The sequence below is a fragment of the Gobio gobio genome, assembly GCF_949357685.1.
Source record: "Gobio gobio genome assembly, chromosome: 10".
Lineage (NCBI taxonomy): Eukaryota > Metazoa > Chordata > Actinopteri > Cypriniformes > Gobionidae > Gobio > Gobio gobio.
The window spans coordinates 8,483,153-8,507,150 of record NC_137116.1 but is presented as its reverse complement, the minus strand read 5'-3'; the positions used below and the strand labels follow the sequence as shown (position 1 = coordinate 8,507,150).

The 23,998-nt window shown below is 38.7% G+C and overlaps 1 protein-coding gene across 5 annotated transcripts in view; it reads left to right on the top strand.

Annotated features, from left to right (window-relative positions):
• Positions 1-20,604, top strand: part of tmcc1a (transmembrane and coiled-coil domain family 1a) — a 65,479-nt gene extending 44,875 nt beyond the window's left edge. For 4 of the 5 annotated variants that reach the window (XM_079827023.1, XM_079827025.1, XM_079827027.1 and 1 more), the window contains 4 exons: positions 7,887-8,144; positions 10,766-11,415; positions 17,460-17,595; positions 19,028-20,604. In XM_079827023.1, coding sequence (XP_079683149.1) covers positions 7,887-8,144; positions 10,766-11,415; positions 17,460-17,595; positions 19,028-19,342 — 1,359 coding nt within the window. In that variant the 3' untranslated portion in view covers positions 19,343-20,604. Of the gene's footprint in view, positions 1-6,155; positions 6,302-7,886; positions 8,145-10,765; positions 11,416-17,459; positions 17,596-19,027 lie in introns of those variants that run through there. The other variant, XM_079827026.1, reaches the window with a different exon arrangement.
• The last annotated feature ends 3,394 nt before the right edge of the window (positions 20,605-23,998 follow it).

Sequence of the window (23,998 nt, the reverse complement as noted above, 5' to 3'; positions counted from 1 at the left end):
CTGATATCTCCACTGTGTAATTTAATGATATTTGAATGTATTTTGAAAATTCCATTGCATTTTCCATGATTGTGATTAGTGAATTACCACTTCCATTAACTTTTATGGATTTTTTTTTTTTTATGAAACCTTTTTAAAATGTATTTTCATGCTGCTGATTAGGGATTATTTAAAATCATTTTACATACTGCATTTAAGAAGAGCATTGTGAAGGAAAAAAAAATAGTAGTACAGTTTAGTAGAAGAGCATACCTAGAAAAAATTAATTAATTAAAATACTGTTCATGACTACCCTTTTAGACTAGATTTTCTACATTTTCAGTCATGTAAATCACAATTTTAAATAAGATCCATGACCATATTGGAGAGCTTCTGATACGAGACGCACTGATCATCTCATGATGAAGTGAGATTATGGGACTGGTCAAACTAACTAAACGCAGCCTGTGGTTGACCTGTGGCTTTATTTAGAGAGTGTCAGCCTCATTCCAGCAAATACTGACACCAATCGCCAACATACCACATCCTTCAGGCAGTTTTACTCGCATAGATCCATTAAAAGGAGGCTTATGTCAATCTTTCAATAGTTGTTAACTTATTTAAAGCTTGAGGTTGTAATATGGACTTGCCTTACAGCCACACACACAAGTGTGTGTGATGCCTTAAAATGGGTTTAGAGTGAGTTTTCCAGACCAGTTCAGAGTGCTATAGTGTTTTTTATTGAATCATGCCCTTTTCACAGCTCGTTTTTGGTCAAGAAAGTGACATGTAAAGTGACCAACCACGATTGGCTTAGCTCAGCGCAAAGACAGACTGCTGGTCATTTGTGTGTGACCTCCAGCATTCAGCATTTCTTTCCGTATCTCCTTCCTTCAGATGTAAATATTTCCACACCTCACCCCCTGATGTAATCAGATCCTGGTTCCAGACCAGCATGCTCTCAGGACTGGTGCAGAACTAGTTTTTCCTTTTCTATAATGGATGCAGGAACCAGCAACAGATCCAACAGAATTCATCCCTGCTCCATATTTGAGTGAACTTGATATTTACAGCTACTAATAACCGTGCTCATCTTTAACACAGTTTAAAACATTTTACATTCAGAATTTACCCCCAAAGCAGCAGAAAATATCACAAAATGGTCTGATTGAACCTAGCTGTATGTCAGTTTTGCATAACTGTAAACCGGTTTTCCGGTTTTCATATTGTTTAGTTTTTATTTTATACTGAAACAATATGTCGGACACAGGTTTGTTGAGGATCACTGCATGGGGAGAGTGTGGTTGATGCGATCTCTGCTGACACTTAAGGCATGCGTTGTGGTCGTGTCTAGGCGCAGGTCCACCATCTGATCTGGATACGGCCCGGATCCGGCAGACTACTGTAAACCTCGGGATAAACAGAGACACTAATATTAGTGATATTAATCACGAGTACATCAGGTGTTATGGGAAGGTTTCCCTGTTCCAGCTGACCTAGTTAAAGGGTTAGTTCACCCAAAAATGAAAATTCTGTCATTAATTACTCACCCTCATGTCGTTCGACACCCGTAAGACCTCCGTTCATCTTCGGAACACAAATGAAGATATATTTGTTGAAAGCTGATGGCTGAGAAAGGCTTCAGATAGGCCTCCATTGGCATTCAGTACATTTACACTCCCAAGACCCATAAAAGGCACTTAAAACGTCGTTACAAAGTCCATCTCACCACAGTGGCTCTACAATAATTTTACGATGCAACGAAAATAGTTTTTGTGCGCAAAAAAAAATCAAAATAACACCTTTATCCAACTTGTTCTTGTCTTCCGTGTGTGCCTCCACGACGCATGCGCGAGAATATGACGCAGATCCGGCGTTTGGACACATGACCCAGAAGCGATTTGTTTACAAGCAGAGGAAGACGCGCGTATCTAAGCTGTTGAATTCTACATTGATCGTGCTTTAGGTCTCGGCGTAGTTCTCAAAATGGGGCTTAAGTGTGCATTTCATGGATTCCCGAACCCCAGCGCTACGTAATATTCACGCGCATGCGTCGTGGAGGCACGCACGGAAGACAAGAAGAGGTTGAATAAAGTCGTTATTTTGATTTTTTTTTTGCGCACAAAAACTATTGTCGTCGCATCGTAAAATTATTGTAGAGTCACTGTGGTGAGATGGACTTTGTAACGACGTTTTAAGTGCCTTTTATGGGTCTTGGGAGTGTAAATGTACTGAATGCCAATGGAGGCCTATCTGAAGCCTTTCTCAGCCATCAGCTCTCAACAAAAATATCTTCATTTGTGTTCCGAATATGAACGGAGGTCTTACGGGTGTCGAACGACATGAGGGTGAGTAATTAATGACAGAATTTTCATTTTTGGGTGAAATAACCCTCTAATGCAGCCTAACAATCATTAAACTGATTTGAATAAAAGATACTGATTATGTTCTATGTGTTTGCCAGGTTATAGAGATGTGTTTTAGTCTAAATTTAAACTGACAGAGGGTGTCTGCTTCCCAAATAATGCTAGGAAGACTGTTCCAGAGTTTAGGTGCTAAATAGGAAATGGATCTACCGCCAGCAGTTTATTTTGAGGTATTATATCAACTTGCCAGAGTTTTGAGATCGTAATAGACATGAAGGAGTATAATACGTTAAGAGCTCGCTCAAGTACTGGGGAGCTTAATCATTTAGTGCTTTGTAATTAATTAGCAAGATTTTGAAATGTATACAATGTTTATAAATTTATAAAATTTATAATAAATTTATAAAATTTACAAAATTTATAAATAACATGTTATTTTCTTTAGTTGCCTTTCCAGAATCGTGATCTCTGTTTTAAACAAAGAAGTTGTGATTCTCAATTTATCCAGAACCGTGCAGCACTAACAAGAAGTGTGTTGCTGATAGTTACAGTATTTCATTGTTAAATAGAGCACAACAATCCAACGATCCTTTCATGGCAGACCTACAATCTCTGAGGGACAGCATTATATGATTCTGTAGCCACAAGTTGTGTGATTTTAGCTTCATAAAAAAACAAAGTTACTTCCCAATGAAGCCAATCTCAAAATTAACAGATATGAATCAGTCTATCACTATTTTTAGTGTTTTTTCAAATAATAGGAATAATAAAAAAAAGTGATCAAATAATTAATGTCCATGTATTCAGAACAATAAGGTTTAGTCAGCCAGACATTATCGTAAAATTATTTCATGCAGGGTTTTCTCATAATGACTGTCTGACTGAACAATTACTCCTTACATAATACAGTCTATTATGACTTTAATGAATTTGACCAATTGAATTGAATGCTTTAATTTGTTTGTGTGCTTGTGAAGGGCTTTATGGCTCCAGAACTGGTTGAACTGGTCAGTCGTTCTAACTTCGAGGGTTTGTTCTTAATCACTCTCGGGACGCCACCCGTCCTGCCCGATCCACACGGGCCGAGATTATACCATAGATTATCAGACATCATAAATATTGAGAGTTGGATTTGTACTGTAAACACATGCATAGTGTTGCCATAGACTAAGAAATATGTTGCTGTCTGGTTCATTCAGTAATAAATCTTGTGTCAACAGAAGCTTTATGCAATGAAACTTTGTTGTTGTTTTTTGGGAAATTTCTCTGCAATTATTTTAATATGGCTTTATTAAAACTTTGTTATAATGTGGTGCATGGGCTAATTCACAGGTACAAAATGAGAATAACACCCAAATACATAAATTCATATATATATATATATATATATATATATATATATATATATATATATATATATATATATATATATATATATATATATATATATATATATATATATATATATATATATATATATATATATTAATTTATTAATTAATTTATTTTTTGTTGCCTAATGTATTTCTGGCTTCTTTTATGTCATTCTAAAAAATGCTTTAAAGAAATACAGTTAGATTACTCAAAATGACTTATTTTATATTCTTTGTATTTGGTTTATGTCCATTTAAAATGTGTTCAAATACATCCAGTTATCTTTAATGCGACTTAGGTCTGCGCAATATATAGAAATGATCGAAATATCGCAAATGTACATATCGCAATATGCATATCGCAAGGGCACGCAATATCTGAATGATTTTAATAGGCTACTTTAACATTGTGAAAAGTGTAGGCTACGTTTTAGGTTGACGCATATAACAGAGAATAGACTGAGCACACGACTGTTACTTGTGTGACTTGCTTGACATTAAAAAGAGTTATTAAATGCAGTAACTTGCAAAAAACAACTTGCAAAAAACTGCAGTCTCATGCTGTCTGCTGTCTGACACACACACCGAAATGTGCGTACAAGCCGTTCTTTTTTTCGTGTCTTGTTACACACTCGAACTGTCAAATACACACTTATGTCAAAATGGCTGTCTTGATGAGTAGCCTATTCATGTAAAAACAGTCGGTTATGCTTTAAATGAAAGATATCAGTTGGGGAAATAAATAGATTTTACACACTTAAGGCAATATTGTATAGTATATCAAATATCGCATTATTTAACAAGGATATCGCATATCACATTTTTCTTCAATATCGCACAGCCGTTCTGTGCATTGCGATGAATAAACAGACATGGAGAGTGTTGAAATAGCAGTCAGTTAAAAAACCTGAGTATTTTTATAATAAATAATCTCCTGGTAATCTCTGTAATTTCTATAAGGAATATACACTTTTCTAGCAGCTAAAACCCACTTTAAGCTAAATATTGCTCCTCTGTAGTTAAACAGTCCTAATGTACAAAACAAAAATCAAATGAAATGGAAAAGGATGACACAGAAAAAAGTAGATTAAACAGGTAACCCTTTACAATAAGGTTTTATTAGTGAACTAATTTAGTTATACTTTTACAGCATTTATTAATCTTAATGTTAATTTCAACATTAACTAATACATTATTAAAATCAAATGTGTATTTGTTAACATTAATTAATGCAATGAGAACTAACATGAACTCGCAATGAACGACTTTATTTTTATTAAATGACATTAACAAAGATTAGTAAATACTGTAACAAATGTATTGCTCATTGTTAGTTCATGTTAAAGGCACAATATGTAATTTTCCGCCACTAGTGGTCTCTTATTCAGAACAAAGGCATGTCTTGACTCGTTGATTTGGCGCAGCTTTTTTTCTGCCACTTCTTCCGCTCATGTGTATGTTGGGGAACGTAGCGCTGTTTTATCATATTACACACATTTGAGTGTGTTAAAGTTATGTTATAATGCTACTCCGTGCGTTTGCTCGGCGCTATATGAGACACTGGTTCACACTGAGCTAGATCAATATTAGTAATGGTAAAACATGGCACTCGCGGTAAATCAAGAACACCAGATTTAAACAATAAGACTAACTGTGTTGAGCTGGAGAACAATTATTAGTTTTCTGTCCATGAATGATCCAAACAGTTGCTCACCTGTCTAATAAAACACATTATATATTTAAGCGTTTTAGGTGTTGCCATGCTTTCTACAAAATAAAACCGGAAATCGAGGGTATGATGTCATTGATAGGCGACGCACACACACGGTCCGTGTCCTGGTTGAAATTGCTTATTTCTCTGGATTTAAACATTCTTGGAAACATTTGGGATAACATAAGTAGCCTACACAGGTCAACAAAATATAAAACACTAGTGGTTTTTGGATATTTTAATCCAAAAATCTTACATATTGTGCCTTTAATACATTATCTAATAGTAACGAATGATAACCTATTGTAAAGTTTTACCATTAAACCTCATCAATAGTATCTATCACCATTTTTTTCAGCAATCTGTTGCATTTTTTATTTGAGGAGTCTGTAAAGTAAAAAAAAAAATAGTTCTAAATGAATCATTCAATTGTTCACATTGAATAAATTAATCTTTGTATAATTATTCAATATCGCAACAGTAATAACATAAAAAACCTAAGAATACGTTAAAACACGGATTCAGACATGTGCACATGGTTTGTTTGAATGCAAGAATCAATTCTTGTTGGCGGGATTCGAGCGATTCACACAAGAGAACCGACTCTGATAAGGACTCGTTCGCTGTAGGTATGATGCATGGGGTGATGTCATGTTTAAAGCTCCACGCTGGATCGCAGCGGTGGGAGGAGCTTAATCCTCCAGTTCAGTCACTGACACTGACACTTCAAAACAAGTTTGGGAACTTCCAGGGACAGAAACCGGCGGAGCGGCGTGTTTCCCGCAGAACTCATTAGACTACTCAATGAAGAGGAGGTTTCGCTCGTTCAGAGAATGCACTGGGACCAGCTGCTGCGCGCGAGCAATGGGAAGGTGAGAGGACACACACAACTATCCTCTTTAGACGTGTTTTAACAAAAGGCGAGCGTCTACATATCGAGCCGTTCATTAGACTGCCGGCGATTGGAAAGTTTAAAGCTTCATCTAACAAAGCACAGGATGTTGTGGTGTGAGCTCATGTGTGAGTCATGTGTGATGGTTGTGTGTGTCATGCTGCACCTGTGTTGTGTTGTCTAACATGTTTCCCTTTACCTCAGCTTGACTCACTTGTAATATCAGAGGTAGGGAGAGCGGGGCACAACACTTTTTGACTTTCTCAATTGGGATTCAGAGTATGTGTTTTTTTTCCCACATTAATTTCACTCGTCTAGTACAATTATGTGGTTTTGTTTCATTAATATAGTGTATACTTTTTTCTTGATTTACCCTGACAAAAATGGAAGTGAAACATGCTCATACAATGTACCCTACCTATGGGGCATGTTGTCACATGACAGATTAAAATGTTATCTGATCTAATCAAAACATATACAAGACTAAAATATTTTGTCAATAAAATACAATTATGAACATTTTCATATAAAATAATGGCATTTTTTAATAATTAAAAAAAAAAAAATTGAGGTTGACCACAAACACTGCAAAACAGTTCAACACACAAGAATAATGCATCATTTCTGAACATTGACTCTCAGTCTTTTATCTCATGGTTTCTCAATAGAATTCATAAAAGTATAGAATAAAAAATAATTCTAATAGGGACACATTGTAACGCCTGCGCAACTGGGATTTAAACCCGGCTCGTGTCTTCTGCTGTTAGATCAGCATTAAATAACGATTTTAAATAAACACAAAAAACAGAGATGAAAAATTAACTTAAGCAAGAAATGTACGTTTGCTATGGTTAAATAAATGTTCAGTGATATCTTCCAAAGACTTTTTATTTTGGTGCAATGTTTTCTCTATATAGTGTTGAAATGGCAACTAGTAAATACACTTAGTTTCGTCATGCTGGCATGTGTGTACAGTTTTAAACCATGTGTGTTACAGCTAGCCCCGCGTTCCCCTACTGAAATGTGACTGAAAGATAATTTTAATGCATTCTTGTAACCTTTACTGAACCTTCAGGACAAAAAGTTACATTGAATAATAAAATATATAATGGTTATTACATGCTTACATGCTATAATGCTTCTCAAATCCATAATAAATTAACATTTTATAAGTTAGAAAAGATGGTTAAGATGTTTTCACGTCCCCTGGTTGAAAGCCCTGGATTTAGTGTTGATTGACAGGAGTCTTTATTACTCATATATAGGTCAGATACACAGACAGATCTAGAATATATGATCAGACAGGCTTTTATGGCCAAACCTGAGCGTTCTGACCTCAATATTCAGCTCATTCTGTCTAAAGCCATTGAGGTCAACACATTAGTCTCTTAAAATGATAGGAAATGTAATTTTTGAGATTTGTATGGTGACCTTAAATTGCCTCCATCTGCATGCATGCTGATTGCAGAAGCGGGCGATTGCTTCATTGTGTCAGCACAAAGTCACGCAAAGACCTGTTTTCCAAGAACTGACGTGGCTTCCTCTTGGCTTCTGTGTTCCTCCAGATCGAGCGGCTGGAGGGCAGTCTTGCGCAGGCCGCTCTGGCTGTGTCGTACGGGGCTGATGGTTCACTGCTGGGCTCTGAGGACGCCAGTCTCGACCCCCAGCGCACGCGGCAGGCTATTGCCCAACTGCAGCAGAAGGTCCTGAAGCTCACAGAGCAGCTGCGCATCGAGCAGGCCGCCCGCGATGACAATGTGGCCGAGTACCTGAAACTGGCCAGCAATGCCAACGACAAACAGCAGAGCACCCGTATCAAACAGGTCATTATTATTACACATTTTCATTCATATCTTGTGCATGAATCAGCCTGTTGTCTCATGTATGCATCTTCAAAACCTGTCTGGAAAATGTCTATATTTCACTCCAAATGAACAGAAGGCAACTTGAAATTGCATGAAAAAATGCAAAACATTTTTGTGACAATTCCCTCGCTTCCTGTAACAAACCCTTTCCTTGCAGGGTCAAAATGACCCAAGGCCCTAAAATTATCTCAATATTTACAATTTTTTTTGCACCCTCAGAGTCCAGATTTTCATCTCGGACAAATATTGTCCTATCCTAACAAACCATATATCAATGGAAAGCTTATTTATTCAGCTTTCAGATTATGTACAAATATACATTTAAGAAAACGGAACCTTATGACCGTTCAGGGTCACATATTGTTGTCCAAATGAAGTCTTTAGCAATGCATATTACTACTAATATAGATTTTTTAGATATGTATGGTAGGACATTTACAAAATATCTATATGGAACATGATCTTTACTTAATATCCTAATGATTTTTTGCATAAAATGATTTTTAAAAATTCAATATTTTGGATATTTATTTATCAATATTTTATTTAACTTTAAATTACTAGATTTGATCAATAAATAACATCATTTAAAGCTACACTGTGTAACTTTTTTAGTTTATTCTTAGCTAAAAACACTTAGTTGTTTCAAAAATATATGTGCTCATTAATGTATATTTACTTCTTTCAAGTAATAAAGTTTTCTCGTAAGTTTATAATATGCCATTGAAAATACATAAGGTAATGGGATCTAACGGTGGTCGCCATGTTGCCCCTCCATCTTGAAAGTACATTAGCCAAAGAGGGGCATACCCGTAAATTCAAGCTTCGCCTTTCGTGTTTTAACACTCGATGGCACCGTGTCGAATGTGGACGAGGTCGAACTGGAAGCCATGTTAATCTTGGACTAAATTGGCCACCGTAGGAGTTGAAACGAAATCGGAATTGAGAGGAACAGAAACTAATATTCACTGGATGGTCAAATACCTTTGCACCGCTAGATGGGGGAAAATATCACACAGTGTAGCTTTAAGCACATTCTTCACATTGTTTTATTAATGCACAGAACCAAGTCCTGCCCTACATTTTTGTAATTTTTTTCATAATTTGTAAATACACTTGTAAATACACTTATAATAACTCTCCAATACAAGCATAACCAGCTCAAATGAGCTCAAAATATCTCACATTGGGTCACTTTGGATGTCTCTGCCAACCTCTTGTGGAAAAATTTAAATATAAGATGATATTCCATGACTCTAGATGGCCTTATAGCTCTATATGGAGCAAATTAGCTGTTCCGATGGGTCCTAAAGTCATTTCTCGACTTTATCTCTTCAGAATGCATTCAGATACACATTATAGACATTATAAAATAATTGTTGGTAAAGTTTTAGCATTTTTCTATGGTTTTTCTATTTCTCGCATAACATTCATTCCTATGGGGTCAAATTGACCCACGAGGGAAGGATTTGTTAATTATTATTTTTTATTACAACCACATAACTCCACTAATCCAGTCAAAAAAGTTTTGTCTGTGTATTCGTGGTTCAAGTACGACAAAAGTACTGAGGTCTTGGACCACTCCCATGAATGCTCAATTTTTGAAAAAGTTTTATTTTCGGGTCAAAATGACCCGAGTGAAGGATGAAGGCAGCATAAAATGAAAATTCACTCTTTCTATTTTCTATATTCATGTTATAGATCTTATTGTGCGGCAACTATGTTTAATTTTTTTAAAATGTTTTGACTCCGTAATGTTAAATCAAAATATCATAACTGAGCCTTTCTGTGAAACGAGGACGACAATCATTTAGTCAGTTTAAGCCCCGCCCCTGCAAGCTCACACTCATCTGCTAACACTTTTGAGTGCTACGCCCACATCTCAACATCCAATCAACCACTGATGCACAGAACCAAGTCCCGTCCTACATTTTTTTCATAATTTTTAAATACACTTGGATGCACATCACAAAAAAGATCTGTTGCTACTTCACAACATTTTCCCCCGTCAAATTTTCATCAAGATAATGCAAAAGTTTCCGTTCTCATTACTGTAATAAAAACATTTTTAAATGTTGGATATTGGTAAATAGTCAAACGCATGGCCTTTCAAAGTATAATCCATTTGATTCGACACATTCGCTCTAGAAAGATTCTCTTCAAGGTATCGACTAATAAAATTGTCTTTTGTACTCGTTTAAACTACAGTTGTGTGTGTCTCTTAAAGGGAACCCCGGGTATTAAGACTTGTATAGCTTAATATAACGTAAATTATGTCTCTCACTGAAAATATGTAGTAGAAAATGAAAAGACTGGATATTTTAATACATATTTTGGATAATGGGGGTTTTTATTATTTTAGGTGCGCAGTGCATTCTGCATAAATGACATCAAATGGTTGCACTCTTTTGCTATTTTTACCGCAACACAGCTTGGAAAATAAAATACTGATAGAATGCCACATTGTGCGGCTTCAATTTTCAGTCGAAGGTCCCTCCATCTTTTAATCCATATCCTTGTCTATGTTTTGATTTTCTCCCTGCTTTGCTCTTCCACACAACCCCACGATGACTCTCCAGGTGTTCGAGAAGAAGAACCAGAAGTCGGCAGCGAGTATCGCCCAGCTGCAGCGCAAGCTCGAGCATTACCATCGGCGCCTGCGCGAAGTGGAGCACAGCGGCGTCCAGCGGCAGCCCAAAGATGTGCTGCGGGACATGCAGCAGGGCCTGCGGGACGTGGGTGCCAGAGTTATAACGGGCCTCAGCGAAGGTGTGGTCGACAGCGTCAAGGGGGGACTGTCGAGTTTCTCCCACGCCACACACTCCGCCGCCGGGGCCGTGGCCTCCAAACCTCGCGAGATCGCCTCACTGATTCGCAACCGGTTTGGAAGTGCTGATAACATCAACGTCGCGGAGGACGCCGAGGACACTGTGGCAGGACGCTCTCTGGGATCCGCCGCGGGACACCTGCAGTCCAGTCCGAAGTTCGGCAGTGACGAGGATTGTTCGAGCGCGACCTCGAGCGTGACAGGAGCGCCCGGAGGTCCTCCCAGCTCCAGAGGGAACACGCTAGAGAGGGGTCGCAGCGGCAGCTGGGACATGTTGCTGCAGGAGGTGCAGGAGCTGCGGGATGCACAGGCGCGGCTGGAGGAGACCGTGGAGAATCTGAAGAGCGGTTATCTGAAAGAGTGCTCACTGATGATGCAAGCGCTGCAGGAGGAGAGGTTCAGGTACACACACACACGGAACACACACATTCATACAGACCTCTGATGCGATGTGAGCACAGCGAGAAATGCCAGTGTGATTCTGCACTTAGGGCCTGATTTACTAAAAGCTTGCGCCAGAGCAAACCTAGCCTGGCTCCGCCTTCCTACGCACAATTTTCATTTTCCTTCAGTACTCCGTCTGGGACTGCAATATATTCTCTGGTTTCCTCCGGTCAAATTTTAACCGGTCCAATCAGCGAACAGAGGGAGTGGCTGAGAACGATGACGTTGATGTCGTGCGCTAGTTTGAGATGACATACAAAGATCCAATCTTCAACAGAGTACCAACCTTCAAGGAAGTTGTCAATGGAGAGTGGCCAGACTCGCTGTACAAATGAAATGTACGAGAGTCTGGCAGGACCAGGCTAGAGCAAACCCTCTTTTGACGTTAATAACTACTGCAGGATTTACTAAAGACACAGTGAAACATTAGCGCTGAAAAGGCATGGACAGGGTTATTTTTGCGGGTTATCATATTGCATTTGTAGGAGATTCTCTTTCAGATGCAGTATTAATGGGAGGAGAGTATTTAAATGAATCACGCAAGGTGATTTACTAAGGTTTGCGCTCGTCAATTTACTGGTGCTTTCCCCATTATTTCCCATCTAAAAAAGCGTGTCTTAAACCAGATGCTAACAGGTAGATTGTGTTGGTCATTATGGAAATTATCCGGCTGTGTCTGTGTTCATTAATTTGCATGTCGTCAGTAGATCACGCACGGAACTTTCCAATTCGCGCGTTTATGGGATTGCGCTCATGCTAATTTGCCCTGTTTAGTAAATCTGGCCCTTTAAGTGGCAGTTTTGCTCCAGGACATAGATCATACACTCAAAAATATGCTGGGATAAAAACAACCCAATTTGGGTCATTTTAGCAACCCAGTGCTGGGTCAGAAAGAGACATACCCATTCGATCAAAGACTTTATAGACGGTTCACTCCGATTACTTATGAATGGGAGAAAGTGTAATGCCCAATATGCGAATAAGCCCTGCCTTCTAAATGAAAGAGCCAATTGTTGATTAGTAAAGCCACCGCGTCACTGCAGCTGCCGTTAGAAGCTCCGGTTCCCATTAGGGGTGGGAATCTCAAGGCACTTAATGATCCGATCCGATTCCGGGAGTAACGATCCGATTCCCACAACGATTCTTAACATACTTTTTTGGTAACTAATTATCCTGCTGTGCAAATACATGAACTTTACATTTTAACCAAATTTAGAGTTACTATGCTTTTTGTTTATAGTTAGAATATCTGTTTGACAGTATTGCCATATTAAAAATGATTATGAAGATTTCTTTCAATATTTTTATTTTATTAACAAAGTTATATTCAGGATTAACAAGCTCTGAATGAAACATGTTAAGCCATACAATTGCAAAGAACAATCATTAAGAATAAACAGTTCTCAATTTACAACTAAGTGTGACTAATTTCTGACTAGTTTCTTTAGAACATTTTAACAAAAAAAAGTCTTTAAACCAAAAAGTTTCCTTTTTTTTTTTTTCAAGTCAAATTTTATTTATATAGCACATTTAAAAGCAACAGAGTTATGCCAGGTAAGCAGGTCGTAGTTTGTCCATTTTATCTTCAAATTCACCCTTGTGAGTTTGATTGGCAGGCGATCTGACCAATCACATCGCCGAATCTGCCGGTTTGTCCGACAAAGCAGTCAGGACTCATGAGAGTTAGTAGATTAACGTCGGTGGACTTGAACTTGAAAAACAGTGTTTACTGACGTCTTTCCGCGGTTGAAACAACATTTCTTTTAGTGTGCATTCTTGTTAATTTAATGCTTATCAATGAAGTAGAGAAGGAAGAGATTTTATTTATTTATTTATTATTTATTTATTTATTTATTTAAGGATACCCAGATAGCAAAAATCATCTGGCCCAGAGTTAGCCCAGACCATTCATAAGTTCTGTGCCAGATCCGCGCATCGGACTTGGGCCAGTGTCTTTTGGCACAACGGGCCAATACTGGCACGGATCCGTTTTTACTCATCTGGGCCAGCTCCGGACCAGATGCGGATTCCTTTATGGCGATTTGGTCCAAATGTGGCCCGAATCTGCTTTGCGACTGTTGTTCCCGCCCACGAAAACCCGGTCCGGGCTGGATTCGTATTAGAGCAGTGAAACGGAGGTGATTGTAACGCGGATTTGCCGGTTCGGAGACGGATCCGGCTCGGAGTCAGCTGCTGTCTGGGTAGCCCCTTGAGATGATCCATCTCTTTTTCGAGGGGGTCGTGAGGCACAAAGATAGCTGTTACATGTACAACATCATAATACATCCCACATTATACAACAAACACATAACGATCACGACACCATTAAAGAGCCACAAAACACATTTCTTTAAAAAAGACATTTTAAAGTTGAGCCTTTGTTTCATATCAATAGTAACTTGCTCTCTCCTGTCTGTCGGCGTGTTGTCAGTATCCTCTTTGCTCCGCGATGTATTTTCTCTATGTAAGAACATGTGTATGTGGCGTGAGAGGCCCATGGCGTGTGAGACATAGCAACAGTAACTAAAGGGGCGGGGCTTTAGCGAACGGTCAACTCACCAGCATACGAACGTTCGTCTATCAACGGGTTTTTCTGTTTGGCCAGTGGCCGTGCGCGCATAGTGGTGAAGTGGCAGTTTGAATTGAACACAGAATCTGAATTTTTCAGAATCGATTTTGAATCGTTAGTTAACGAATCGCAATGCATCAACCTTTTCTCCTACCCTTAGTTCCCATAGAAAAAGGCAGTGTTCTGAGATGCGCGCATAGGACTGCGCATGTGCATTAGGAGAGAGAGAGAGAGAGAGAGAGAGAGAGAGAGAGAGAGAGAGAGAGAGAGAGAGAGAGAGAGAGAGAGAGAGAGAGAGAGAGAGAGAGAGAGAGAGAGAGAGAGAGAGAGAGAGAGAGAGAGAGAGAGAGAGAGAGAGAGAGAGAGCGAGCTTCACCAATGAATGGACAAACATATTTCTGCCCTAAATGTCCAGCTCATGGTCAAGTGTTATTCTGTTGGCTTATAATAACAGAAGCACTAAAATAGCGAAAAATCATCATGCTTTGAAACTAATGGATCATTTTATCTTTTAGTAGTTAAAGGAATAGTTCACCCAAAACTGAACGTCCAGTCTTTGTTTACTTGCCTTCATGCTGTTCCAAAACTGAGTGTGCTTGTATTTTCAACAATGTGACGTAGTTTATACTTTACCCTGGTTAATTCATACTATACTTTGGGTTTTAGAGCTCTAAGAGAGTGCAGCATATCACATCATATCATAAATCATATTTTAGTTGAGCTTAACTTTGAACTGTTTTGTATGGAAAAGAGCTTTTTCAGACTTCTCAGGGTTTTTCCTGGGTCAAAACTGGTCTTCGGTGGTGGCTGACAGACATGGTCATCCATACACACACACACACACACACGCACACGCACGCACGCACGCACGCACAGTAAAAAAGTTCCCTACCCACGTGATCTGCAAGTGCAATACTGACAAAACATTTTAAATAAATTCAAAGAAAATTTGTAATTTTTGCTTATCTTATTTTGATACCTTGATGTTTGTTTTTGTTCCTCATTTTTACACTATTTACTGATAGTTGTTTTGGTATATAATCATATCAATATTAAAAAGTAGTATTAAAAAATGAACAAATAGCCTAATTTTCTGCTATATACAATTTCATAAAATTATCAGCTAGCTAACCACAACTTTGTTCTGGGTTCACTCCAGTCTAAACTAAATGATTTTAGGCTATTTATTTTACTACACATTGTCCAAATAAATAAGCTGAAAGACTGTGGATGATTAAAGCTAATTCTTACTATCCACTCTTGCTAAAGTGGGTAAGCACACTTGTGTTCTCATTTCAAGTGTTCTGAGTAAATGATTCAACTGATTCATGAGTTCAGTGTTGGACTGATCCGTTCTAACCAGTCGTTAAAATGATTCGGTTCAAAGGAGTCATAATGTGGCGAATCGGACATTGGCTGACGCGCTGTGTGTGAATCCCTTCTGTTAGAACATCGCGAAAGATTTGTCAACACACAGAAAACACTTCATAACCGGATAGGATTTGTTTCAAGTTTATTGAAAGTATGCTTTATGTCAGCTGGTCAGAGAATCAGTCAATGTTTTTTGAGCGCATTTCACACCCAGCGGTAATTAAAGGAAAACATCGTCTGATAGCGCCACGTGCAACATGGATTCGGTCTTCCGACCTTTTGATTTTGATTAACGTAATATGTGAAATATTAGAAAGCTAAGAATGCCTATTTTGAAGACAGAGAGCGTGCGAGCGGGGGAGGAGCTCTGGTCGTTCTCTCTGACACTCAGTTAACGCAAGGGCAGCGGTCATATATTCTACATCACTCCTAAATCACAATAACTCATCAAATAAGGCTTTGGCGGGACAACAATTTGTTTTGGCGGCCGCCAAAAAATTTTCAATGTAGGAAAAACCCTGCTTCTGTTCTTTAGCAATGACATGAATTAATTAATTAATGGGTTACACTTCATTTTAAGGTGTCGTGGTTACAGTGTTCTCTTACTCAAATAAGTACTGAGTAATATGAATTAACTACATGTACTTACTATAGAGCTACGGTTAGGGTTTGGTTTAGGGTTAGTAACTTGTAATTATGCATAATTTACTGTTATTACTATAGTAAGTACATGTAGCTATGTGTTCCTACTCCACCTTAAAATAAAGTGTTTCCAATTCATGTTTTTGTTTTCTCATGTTTAGTGCATTTATATGGAAGCACATTTACACATTCATGCTTTTGTAAATCATATTTATGACACAAAGCGGCAAAATTATGACATACTAATTTGAAATTACATAAATTCATAATGATGTCTTGGGTCACATTAAAAATGTGAATTTGTGACATAAAAGATCAGAATTACATAATCTCATAACTTAGTGTCATAATAAGTCATGAAAAATTATGACTTGGTATGCCATAATAAAGTCAAAATTGACATAAGATGACCTAGAAGGTCATAGTTTCTACTTTCATCTCATAATTTCAATTTATTCTCATAATGACAGTTATAATTTTGACTTTATTTGAAATCATAAGTTAACATTGACATAAAAAGTTGATTATTATAGTATAGAAAGTCATAATTTATTTTTATCTCATAATTTCAACTTTGTCTCATAATAACAGTTATAATTTTGGCTTTTTATTTGAAATCATAAGTTGACATTGACATAAGTAAATTATTATGGTATAGAAAGTCATAATTTCTTTTCATCTCATAATTTCAACGTTATCTCATAATGACACAGTATGTAATAATTTTGACTATTTTATTTGAAATCATAATTTGACATTGACATAAAAAGTCAATTATTGTATAGAAAGTCATAATTACTTTTCATCTCATAATTTCAACTTTATCTCATAATAACAGTTATAATTTTGACTTTTTATTTGAAATCATAAGTTAGCATTGACATAAGTCTATTATTATGCTATTGAAAGTCAACATTTCTTTTCATCTCTTAATTTCAAACTTATCTCATAATGACATAGTATGTAATCATTTTTACATTTTATTCAAAATCATAAATTGACATTGACATAAGTCAATTATTATGGTATAGAAAGTCATAATTTCAACTATATCTCAAAATGTTGATGTTTTAATAATAAGTATGAATTAGTATGTCAATTTTTTTAAACTTATGTTGTCATAATTAAGATTTTAAAAAAACAAAGCATGTTTTTTTCTCTTGTGTGGCAGAAATGGGCTTCCATAGACTGAGTGTTAAAGGCGTTTAAAAACGAATCCATTAGTCAGCAGTTTGTGGTGTCGTCTCTGAGAACTTCCCTTTTCACAGCAGGAACGGTGACGCTCCGTCACACTCTCTAACAAACACACATTATTTGAGAGAGATGATATGAGTAAAGATCAAGTCGCAATCACTCACGCTCCCATCACCCACGTTTCCTCATGTACAGGAAGTGACTGGGCGTTGGTTGTGTTTTGTAGGTGCGAGCGCTTAGAGGAACAAGTGAACGATCTGACAGAGCTCCACCAGAACGAGATCCTGAACCTGAAGCAAGAGTTGGCCAGCCTGGAGGAGAAGATTGCGTATCAGTCCAACGAGAGAGCCCGTGACCTACAGGTGTGTGTTCACCATACGGGCAGAACATGACCAATACATGAGCTTTGAATTGCACTAGCTGGACAGGTTTCTAATGGAGGGGTTTAGATCAGGTTATTGATCTCACTTCCCTCACACTGAAAGGCTTCAGACAGCAGCACTAGATACACTAGACTGCCCTCTAGAGGCCAGATGCAGCTTGTACACAAACTAAAACTACTCACTGTGCCCTATATATATTTTATTCTTTAATCAATATGCGCCGTACAGTGACTTTTACCTGTGATGAAATGATACATTTTATTTCTTAATCAAGAAAAGTCAGTAACACTTTATTTTAAGGCGAATTATTCAAAGTTACATGCAGTTACTATAGTAATAACATACAATTATGCCTAATTACAAGTAACTAACCCTAAACCAAGTCTAAAACCGTAAAGTGTTACCTCTGTTAATATTATTTGACCTGAGCTAACATGCATTAATTAACGTTAACTATTGGGAGCTTTCTGGAAAAAGTGTCATTAGCATCACACACAATGACAGAGTAAGGTAAACATAATGCCGTATCAGAGACACTTCGAATATTATTATTCCTGACTATTTTAGTAAAAACTTTGTTGCTCAAATATTGTGATTTTTAAGAATCATTTGGCATTGGCTAGTGAATCTAAATGAGTGAACTGCATGCAGAAATGTGTGCGCGTGTGTGAGAGAGAAAGAGAGAGATAGAGAGTGTGTGTGTGTGTGAGAGAGAAAGCAAGAGATAGAGAGTGTGTGTGTGTGTGTGTGTGTGTGTGTGTGTGTGTGTGTGTGTGTGTGTGTGTGTGTGTGTGTGTGTGTGTGTGTGTGTGTGTGTGTGTGTGTGTGTGTGTGTGTGTGTGTGTGTGTGTGTGTGTGTGTGTGTGTGTGAGCGTGTGTGTGTGTGTGAGCGTGTGTGTGTGTGTGAGCGTGTGTGTGTGTGTGTGAGCGTGTGTGTGTGTGTGTGTGTGTGTGTGTGTGTGTGTGTGTGTGTGTGTGTGAGCGTGTGTGCGTGAGCGTGTGTGCGTGAGCGTGTGTGTGTGAGCGTGTGTGTGTGAGAGTGTGAGCGCGAGCGTGCGTGGGTGTGTGTGAGTGTGTGAGTGTGCGTGTGTGTGAGAGCGTGTGTGAGAATGCTTGTGTGTATGTGAGAGCGTGTGTGTGAGTGTATGGACCTGGTAAACCCTACATTATGATGACAAAACGTCCACAAAACCTTGTCCTTTTGCGGACATTTTTTGAGGGAAATTTGAGGAAAATGGCCTATAAATCCTACTAAGTAATGTTTTTTGAAAATGTAAAAATGCCGAAATTTGATGAGCAGGTTTATTGTAGGGGGATAGAAGATACAGATTGTACAGTATAAAAATCATTATGTCAATGGAGAGTCCCATAAAACATGAAAACACAACGTGTGTGTGTGTGTGTGTGGCAGGAGGCTCTGGAAGCGTGTCAGACGCGCGTCTCTAAGATGGAGCTTCAGCAGCAGCAGCAGCAGGTGGTTCAGCTGGAGGGACTGGAGAACGCGACCGCTCGAACCCTGCTGGGGAAACTCATCAACGTGCTGCTGGCCCTCATGGCCGTCCTGCTGGTCTTCGTGTCCACCGTCGCCAACTGCGTGGTCCCGCTGATGAAGACGCGCAGCCGCTCCGTCTCCTCGCTGCTCCTCTTCCTCCTGTTCGCTGTCCTCTGGAGGAACTGGGACACTTTCTCAGGACACACGTACCGCTTTCTGCACGTGCCCAGATGAGGCTACTAGTTAAAGAGGACCTATTATGCTCTTTTTTTCAAAGTCTCAGGGTTGTTTTCTGGCTCTACTAGAGCAGGTTTTCCTGCTTGAATGTTGATCATTTCCTCATATTCTCCATCGCTGCGGCTCGTCTCTTCACAGTCTGTCAGTAACGCTCTGTCTCTATGAAGCCCCTCCTTCTGAAAAGCACACTGTGATCTGATGACACGGGCTGGAGCAGTGTGTTGTGATTGGTTTTTGGAAAATGCCCCCCCCTCCCTTTCTTTACCATAACCGCCATTTTCAACACACTACTAACAGACTCAACCAGGCCCCGCCCCTTTGCTCTGCGTATGAATTATTACAATGAGGATTATTGTGACGTGTTGGTTCCCGGAAGAAACTCAAGACTGCAATAGAGTTCAGAAACACTGACACTGATGCAGAGAAGAACTCGTGCTCAAACAGCAACATCGCACACTAAAGAGAGATGAAAAAAGCATCACAGGTCCTCTTTAATACTCTAGCTACAGAAGAACTGCTGGTTTTTCACAGCGTCGTTCCCCATTGTATTTCTAATATCGTTTCGATGAATGTAGCATTCAGCATTAGTTCACACTGAAACTGCTGTGACTGAACAATTTCGAGCAGGTCTTTTGTGTGCAACTCCGCTTGACTCCGAACAAAACAAACAAAAAAGGTGTTTGACCTTTGACCTGTGACGGACGGCAGTGTCACGGGACTCTTTCCTCGCTGTGACGCCGCCGGATTCCTGCTTGAAACGGGCCGACGGACACGACAGAGATCAGCCTGTGCTTTTAGGTTATTATTTTCCAAAAGTTAAAGGTGAAATGTGATGTAAATACACTGTTTTAAATGAAGTATTAATTTATTGAACATTGCACTGCCTTACTGGACAGCAGAGAAACCAGCTGTTATTGCTTATAATATGTGTAATGTCAAAAAACAATGTTTTTGATATGAGGGAGAGCGTATCGGTGGTCTGCAAGTTCCCTACTGCAGTAATCGATCTGTTCTTATTAATTCAGCACGTTGTATGTGTTTGATAATGAGCTCTGTTTTGATTTACTCACACCTCACAACTTATGCAGATTCTTATGGATTTAGTCATCTAACTGTACGATAATGTTACGTATAATAATGCTCAGGGCAGTGTCCTCTGCAGAAGCTGTATTATGCTGTGAATGATTTAAACCGCTATAGTGCCTTCAACACATCTTCTGTAAGACATCTTTGTAATAAAGATCACTTCTGACTAGCAGTGTTGTTTAATGTCACTGATATGCTATTATAGTTTTGGTTAAAGGTGCACTATTTTTGCAGTAAAATATCCAAAAACCACTAGGCCAGTGTTGTATATTTTGCTCAGTTGAGTACTTACAATATCCCAAATGTTTCCAACTATTTGTAAATCGTGAGGAAATTGCCATTTTAACCAAGGAACCGGGACGTGTGAGGGAGTCGCCTGTCGATGGCGTCATATCTGCGTTACCCTCAGTTTACGGTTTTATTTTGCAGATTTGCTTTACTCTAGTGTGCAACAAGTGTCATAGAGGGAACGCACAGAGTAACGTCATAACATCATTTTCAACCCACTCAGATGTATCTAATATGATAAACAGAGCTGTGTTACCTCATACTCATGACTGAAAAAGTGGAAACGAAGCCGGCGACTGTGCCATAATAAAAGTCCCGCCGGCGACTATGCCATAATAAAGGTCCCGCTGCTCGTGAGGCTTGTGTTGCGCTCTTCTTATTTACAATCGCTCCTGCTTTTGCTTCATACTACAGTAACGTTAATAATCGCTGTCCTATCCCGATTATTTCCCACCGGCTGTGAGGTGAAGACCACATGTCCCAAGATTCTGCGCTCAAACTTGGCGTCATCAAACTACGCTTTTGTTTTGAATAGGCGTCCTGAGTGGACGGAAAACGTACATAGTGCAGCTTTAATCATTTAAATTGGTTTATTTTAGTTCAATTCAATAATTTCAAGTGCATTGTATCAAATGGTTCATTTTGAGCAGGTGGATGGAAATGTAGCAAATGTTTATTTTTTTGGGTGACCCGGAAAGTATTCACAGCGCTTCACATTTTCCACATTTTGTGTTATAGCCTTTTAAATCCATTTTTTCCCCTCAATTCTACAACACCCCATAATGACAATGTGAAAGAAGTTTGCTTGAAATCTTTGCAAATTTATTACAAATATAAAACAGAAAAAGAAAAAAAAGTACAGCCTTTGCTCAATACTTTGTTGAAGCACCTCTGGCACCAATTACAGCCTCAAGTCTTTTTGAGTTTGATGCTACAAGCTTGGCACACCTATTTTTGGGCAGTTTCTCCCATTCTTCTTTGCAGGACCTCCCAAGCTCCATCAGGTTGGATGGGGAGCGTCATTGCACAGCCATTTTCAGATCTCTCCAGAGATGTTCAATCGGGTTCAGGTCTGGGCTCTGGCTGGGCCACTCAAGAGAGTTGTCCCTTAGCCACTCCTTTGTTATCTTGGCTGTGTGCTTAGAGTCCTTGTCCTGTTGGAAGATGAACCTTCGCCCCTTTCGGCGGTCCAGAGCGCTCTGGAGCAGGTTATCATCAAGGATGTCTCTGTATATTGCTGCATTTATCTTTCCCTCAATCCTGATTAGTCTCCCAGTTCCTGCTGCTGAAAAAAAAAACACAGCATGATGCTGCCACCACCATGCTTCACTGTAGAGATGGTATTGGCCAGGTGATGAGCGGTGCCTGGTTTCCTCCAGACATGACGCCATTCAGGCCAAAGAGTTCAATCTTTCTAACCATGTGTTGATAAGCATCTTTGAGCTAGGCCCAAAAGTATCTAAAATTGTTACTACTGAAACAGTCATGACCGAAACGTGGCAGGTTTTGGTTGTGACATCATTGTTTTTTGGGGGGTTATTCGATCAAATTTAGTTTTTTTGTCTGTACAACTGTTCAGAACTGTGCTAGCTAACCATGAGCTGATAAGCGTCTTTGAGCTAGCCCCAAAAGTATCTAAAATTGTCACTACCGAAACAGTCACGACCGAAAAGTGAAGTTTTGGTTGTGACATTGTTTTTTTTACTATTTGTTAATCGTGAGAACATTGATATTTTAACCAAGGAACCGGGACGTGTGAGGGAGTCGCCTGTCGATGGCGTCATATCTGCCTTCCCCTCGGTTTCCGGTTTTATTTTGCAGATTCGCTGTACTCTCACTGCAGTGTGAACAAGAGTCAAAGCAGCCGCCGAGCGAACGCACAGAGTAACATCATAACTTCATTTTCAACACATTCAGATGTGTCTAATATGATAAACAGAGCTGCGTTACCTCATACTCATGGAAGTTCATGAAGTTTTGGTTGTGACATTGTTTTTTGGGGGGTTATTCGATCAAATGTAGTTTTTTTTTGTGTACAACTAGTCAGAACTGTGCTAGCTAACCATCTGCTGATTAGCATCTTTGAGCTAGGCCCAAAAGTATCTAAAATTGTCACAACTTGATAATCAATGACATTATTGATTTTATTGATTTGGCAGACGCTTTTATCCAATGCGACTTACAGTGCCCTTATTACAGGGACAATCCCCCTGGAGCATCATGGAGTTAAGTGCCTTGCTCAAGGAAACACTGGTGGTGACCGCTGGGATCGAACCAGCAACCTTCTGTGTGTCAGTTCTATGGTTTAACCCACTGGACCACCATCTCACTGAACAATATTGTGACTGTTTTGGCAGTGACAAAAGGGAACATAATCGTTTATTTTGGGAAAATAAACTCAATTTCAGTACAGTTATGCAAATCATTAGTGTTTTAGTATGCAAGTTAAATTCTGTGATGTGATGTAGTCGCTACCAAAACCTTACTGTCACTACCGAAAATGTGTATGTTTGGTCAAAAATAAAGAATATTGAATAATCAACTTAGATGTTATGATGATGTTTGGCTCAATGTGTATTCAAACCTATGATTCAAACTAATGAATCCTTAACTCCAAAACTTTCTGAAAATACAATATGAGAATCAACTGCACGATTACTAGAAATGTGTACCTTGGATATTATTCAATTTGCATACATACACAATTTGTGGAAAAAGACTCAATAAAATTCAAGATGTTTCTAACTCTGACTTTGAACCAATTCTGTTGAATGGCCCAAGTCCAAACATTATCAGCTGTGTGACCCACAGACCTCATTAACAATTACAGGACCAATGAAAGATAAGACCATTGAAAATACATAAAAATGAACCCATGTGATCCGCTGAAGGACTAAAGTATGATCCGTATTGAGGCACTTGCTCCCACTAGAGAGCTTGTAATGCATTGATCTGTTAAGTAAGTGCTTCTTCTAGAGGAAGCTGAGAGAATACACTCACACTTGCAGTCTTTGCACTTGACCACTTGTTTACTCACATGATGCAATTCCTGTATTTGACCCAAGTGTTCAAGTAGGTGTGAAGACCGCAAGTGTTTGTAGAATTTTGATTACCCAATGTGTTGCAAAAATGCAAGTATTTACAGACCTTTCAATACTTTGCATTTTAAAATAAACTTCTTAATGTCTGTTTACTAGTGCCTGTGTAACAGAAGACACCATTTAAAATTGTGTTGCTTCTAATTAAGTGATAAAAAGCAGTTGCAAGTGCTGTACAAAA